The 5234-nt window shown below is 36.6% G+C and overlaps 1 protein-coding gene across 1 annotated transcript in view; it reads left to right on the top strand.

Annotated features, from left to right (window-relative positions):
• The window catches only part of LOC106873756 (calcium permeable stress-gated cation channel 1), a 70731-nt gene that overhangs the window by 24719 nt on the left and 40778 nt on the right, over nucleotides 1-5234 (top strand). Inside the window, exon 2 of the mRNA XM_052968506.1 lies at nucleotides 4236-4476. Within this exon, the coding sequence (XP_052824466.1) occupies nucleotides 4321-4476 (156 nt within the window). The 5' untranslated portion in view covers nucleotides 4236-4320. The remainder of the gene's footprint in view (nucleotides 1-4235; nucleotides 4477-5234) is intronic.

The following is a 5234-nucleotide window of genomic DNA, read 5'->3' as shown; positions in this document are numbered from 1 at the left end:
GTGTGTGTGTGTGTGTGTGTGTGAAACATCACTTGACAACCGTTGTTGGTGTGTTTACGTCCCCGTAACTTAGTGGTCCAGCAAAAAGATACCGATAGAATAAGTACTAGGCTTACAAAGAATAAGTCCTGGGGTCGATTTGCTCGACTAAAAGGTGGTGCTCCAACATGGCCGCAGTCAAATGACTGAAACAAGTAAAAGAGTATTAATGAATCATTTGAAATAGAGCAACCATATTTTTCTGAGCTGACATTTTCATTTCTGTAATATGAAACAAATAACACAAGAATAATCCACTAATGATAACAATATATAAATCTCTAAACACAGATTGGTAATTATTGTATGTAAATACCAGTTGTTAGCTGAATGGAATTCAGTTTAATAAGAAAGTGTTCTCAAATATAATTGCCATTTAACAGTACAAATGACTCTTGAGTCAAAAGTAACAACCATCATCATCATAAACAGAAAACCGTTTCTCAATGGGTTATTGTTTGTTCCACTTAGCTCTTGTAAAGTAGACCGAACAATCAGTGTTCTGGATATGACTGCCTCCTCTTAATTTGAGACAATGTATTCAGATTAACACTATGCAAGTGGGTCATTTTTTTTTATTGTGACCAAGACTGCCATTCTTGCATTGGTCTCCATAGCCACAAGAGGCGCTGCTCAAGCTGACCGGCCCAGCCTAGATAATAAATGGACAGACACGATACCCATGGTCAGCCTTGACCAAAGGTGGCATCTAAGGATGTGGTTTGAGAGGATGGGTTGGTATTTCTTGCAGATTGAGTGACTATATAAAGAGGTTTCCTCAATGTTTATTTCTGAACCTATAAAATTACAAAATTCAAAACATGTGACATATTTTATCATTTGAAATGTGTAGGAAAAGGATTCGTCATTTCTATTACTATGACTGCATTTTGGAGATAAATTGATATCAAACTAAACTTATTTTTTAATTACTCTGTACCAAACAGGAACTGAACAGAAATACTTTGTCATAATAAGAACTATCTTAAACCATATTTGGCAGCTTAACAACAAACATGAGCTTTTGTGTAGAACAGTCCAATTTTGGCAGGCTCTTTCTTCAATCTACTTATAACCCAAACTCTGACTTTGGTGACCTTGTGTTCAGATTCAGGTTAATTTCCTGAAATTTGTGTGTGTGTGTGTGTGAAATATTTTTTGATCCACAAAATTACCAATATTTTTTAGTGATCATTTGATTGACTTATCTCGAGAATCATCACCAATCAGAAAATGACCAATGGGAAGGTATTTCTATATCTAAAACATATTGATCTCAGTAATATGAAATGCATTGCCAACAGCAAATCAGTCTGAAATGTATCAAAAATGAATTGAAAACCTTTTCTTTCTGCAATTATTGGAGTATTATTTTCATAACCTGAAATAAAATCTTTAAAACTTTTCCACAACTGAAACAAGTACCAGTTTTGTACTGAGGTCTATGTAATCAACTATTCCCCTCCCCACAAAATCCAGACCTTGTGTCTATAGTTGAAAGGGTTATTATTATTATTATTAAGGCGGCGAGCTGGCAGAATCGTTAGCAGACCAGATGAAATGCTTAGTAGTATTTTGCCCGTTGTTACATTCTGAGTTCAAATTCCGCTGAGGTTGACTTTACTTTTCATCCTTTTGGGGTCGATAGAATATGTACCACTTGAACACTGAAGTCGATATAATCGACTCATCCCTACCTCCCCCAAGCTGCCCTTGTGGCAAAAAAACATTTGAAATAATTATAATTATTATTAGGCAGCAAGATGGCAGGATCGTTAGCACTCTGGCCAAACTGCTTAGTGGCATTTCCTCTGTCCTTATGTTCTGAGTTCAAATTCCGTCAGGGTTGACTTTGCCTTTTGACCTTTCGGGGTCGATGTAATCAACTATTCCCTCACCCCCAAAATTTCTGGCCTTGTGCCTATAGTTGAAAGGATTATTATTAGATTAGCGAATAGAGCAACAGCCATGGCTCAGTGGTTAGAGCGTCGATCTTACGATCGTCAGATTGTGAATTCGAATCCTGGACCGGGCTGCATGTTGTGTTCTTGAACAAGGCACTTTATTTCATGTTGCTCCAGTTCACTCAGCTATAGAAATGAGTTGTGATGTCACAGATACCAAGCTGTATTGGCCCCTTTGCCTTTCCCTTGGATAACACTGGTAGCGTGGAGAAGGGAGGCTGGTATGCATAGGAGACTGCTGGTCTTCCATAAACAACCTTGCCCGGACTTGTACCTGAGAGCGTAACTTTCTAGGTGCAATCCCATCGAAGGGGGTCTCAGTCGAGCAACAGCCTTCACTTATATCTTCATCTAATCGTCAGGACCATAATTTATTCACTATCATCATCATCATTGTGTTTGTGAATCATACCAATAAGACCTCTTAGAAAATCTGAAAATGTTACGATAAAATTTATTAAAAAATTTTTTAAATTTATATTACATTCATATCTTTACCATCTCTTCCCCCCCCCCTTCTTTCTACTTTTTACTCTTGCTGTCTCAGAGCCATGTTAAACTAGCTGTTGATATCAGAGTGAGGTTGATTTAGTCAATTATGCTCTTTTCTCTGTGTCCAATAAGTGTTAGAGGAAGTATTTTTTAATGACTGGATTACAATTCTAAAACTTCAATTACAGTAAAACAAACAAACCAAAGTAGAAAAAGAAAAAAAAAAAAGAAAAGAAAAAGACTAAGCTAATTTTTATGTGAATGCTAAAACCTCTCTTTAAATGTTTTATTATTTATGCTTTCTAATGATGACGATAAAGAGAAACCACATTTAATGATGTTGTTTAAGTCTGTCTGCTTTGATTAAAGCAAATCTACTCAGATCAAAAAGTGTTCCAGCTGTTTCCATCTGGTCTTTTTCTTTTAACAAACATAATGTAACCCTAAATACATTGGACAATGTGTTCTTGGCCTAGATGTTTATTGCTAGTCATATAACTAGTTTCCCTGCTAATAATTATGTTGTTGACTCCATTTAAGTAGGATTTCTGTTATTTCCAGCAAACTGAGTGACTGAGCAAATGCTCCCTCGTTCTGTCTCTCAGCTTTTATACAAAAGCTGTTGCCAAATGGTTGGTTCCCCTTAAAATTGTGGTCATTAGCTAAACTTGTGGTTTAGGACTCAAGTCACCCTTGATCAAACAGATCAATATAATCACTTTGGCTGTTAATTATTATTTTTTTTTTTGGTGAGTGGGGGGCATTGTGTAACTTGGACTACATTAACCATTGTGTTCTTTTTTAAGGTAACCTTGTAATATTACAAGAAAGCCAATTCTGAAGAATGTTTTTTTACACTGGCCATAGTACATCATTCAAACCTTCTCAGATGAAAATGTCTGGAGTCATCTGTGGTTAACCATTTGTGGAACTACTTCTGAGGTGCTATTCCTTCTGCTGTCTGTAATGGTTCCTATTTGACTGGATATATTTGGTGCATATATTTTATGAATGCCGAAACTTTGTTTAATTAATAAACAAACAAAAAACACCTTTCGTGTTTACTTTAGATTCCTAGACAAAATCATTACGTTCGTTTTAATTTTTCTCTTTTGCAATTTCAATTAGTCTTCTCTTTTTTCATACTTCTTTTGTGGTGGTGGTGGTGGTGGGGGGGATATTTTTGTATTTTAAAATTCTCTTCATATATAGAGCTTTATTAAAAAGAAAACTTTTAACTTTAGGAGACTGATATATTACCGATTACAATAAAGCAACGTTCTGACTGTCTTCCATCAAATGATCAATAAGAAAATTTGATTACTTTTAGAATGCAAATGTAAAAACCATTGAGAAATATGTCAATAAGTCTTTATTAACAACATTGTATCTTGAAGTAAATCCATCTGTTAATAATAATTTTGTTATACAAGGTAGTGAGCTGGCGGAAACGTTAGCACACTGGGCAAAATGCTTAGCGGTATTTCATCTGTCCTTATATTCTGAGTTCAAATTCTGCTGAGGTTGACTTTGCCTTTCATCCTTTTGGGGTCGATAAATTAAGTACTAGTTATGTACTGGGATCGATCTAATCGACTGGCTCCCTCCCCAAAAATTTCGGGCCTTGTGCCTAGAATAGAAAAGAATATTTTTGTTATAACTCTGCATTAATCTCCCTCCTTGAACCATTGTATTTTTTATCTTTTAATGTTATCTTCATCAAAATATCCTGTGTTGCAGATATGTTTGAAGTGTGTGCCACATCATCCAGCTGTTGTTGTTGCCATTCTGCCAATCACGACCAAGAGAATAGCTTCTTATTACAATGGACTCTATTTCTCTCGCATCATCAAAGATCTACTCTCCTGTCTTTTCATCAAACGCCGAAATCTCTTGCAATACCCGGAACTCCTCCTTACCCAGAGGAAATGTATATGGTGGCATTCCTGTGAATTTATTGCTCAATGTTATTGGGTGGCTGGTGAGTCTTTCTTTTTGTATTTTACCTAAAATTTAGAATATTTCCCTTTATCTTTTGAATATCAACCAGTTCAAGTCTACGACAACTAAAGGATTTTTATTTCTTCAAATCTCCAGCTGTAGAAACCTTGCCAGATCAGATTGGAACCTGGTGCAGCCACTGGCTCCCCAGTGCTCAGTCAAACCATCCAACACATGCCAGCATGGAAAGCGGATGTTAAGCGATGATGATGGCACATACATACACAACGGGCTTCTTTCAGTTTCCGCCTACCAAATCCACTCATTGTAACAAGATACATATTACTGTCCACACATATTTGTGTCATCAGATAAAAATGTTGCCATCATTTATTATTTATTTCAGGCTACAATGATCATTTACTGTCATTAGTGTAACATTTCTGACCTTTCCTCTTCAATATCTTCATTGGCTTCGTTGAGTGATTGTGTGTGTGTGTGTGTGTGTGTGCGTGTGTGCGTGTGTGCGTGTGCGCGTGCGCGTGCGTGCGTGCGTGTGCGCGCTTGTGATGAATAATAAAGATAATCCTTTCTACTTTAGTCACAAGGCCTGAAATTTGATGGGGGAGGGCACTAGTTGATTACATTAACCCCTGTATTTAACTGGTATTTATTTCTTTATCCCAGAAAGGATTAAAGGGAAAGCCAGCCTCAGTAAAATTTAAACCCAGGGCTTAAAGGGCCAGAGGAAATGCCACTAAACATTTTATGCAGCATGGTTAGGATTCTGTTAGCTTG

Source organism: Octopus bimaculoides, chromosome 6 (genome assembly GCF_001194135.2).
Source record: "Octopus bimaculoides isolate UCB-OBI-ISO-001 chromosome 6, ASM119413v2, whole genome shotgun sequence".
Classification (NCBI taxonomy): Eukaryota; Metazoa; Mollusca; class Cephalopoda; order Octopoda; family Octopodidae; genus Octopus; species Octopus bimaculoides.
Note: the sequence above shows the minus strand (reverse complement) of the source record. Positions and strands in the feature narration are given on the sequence as shown.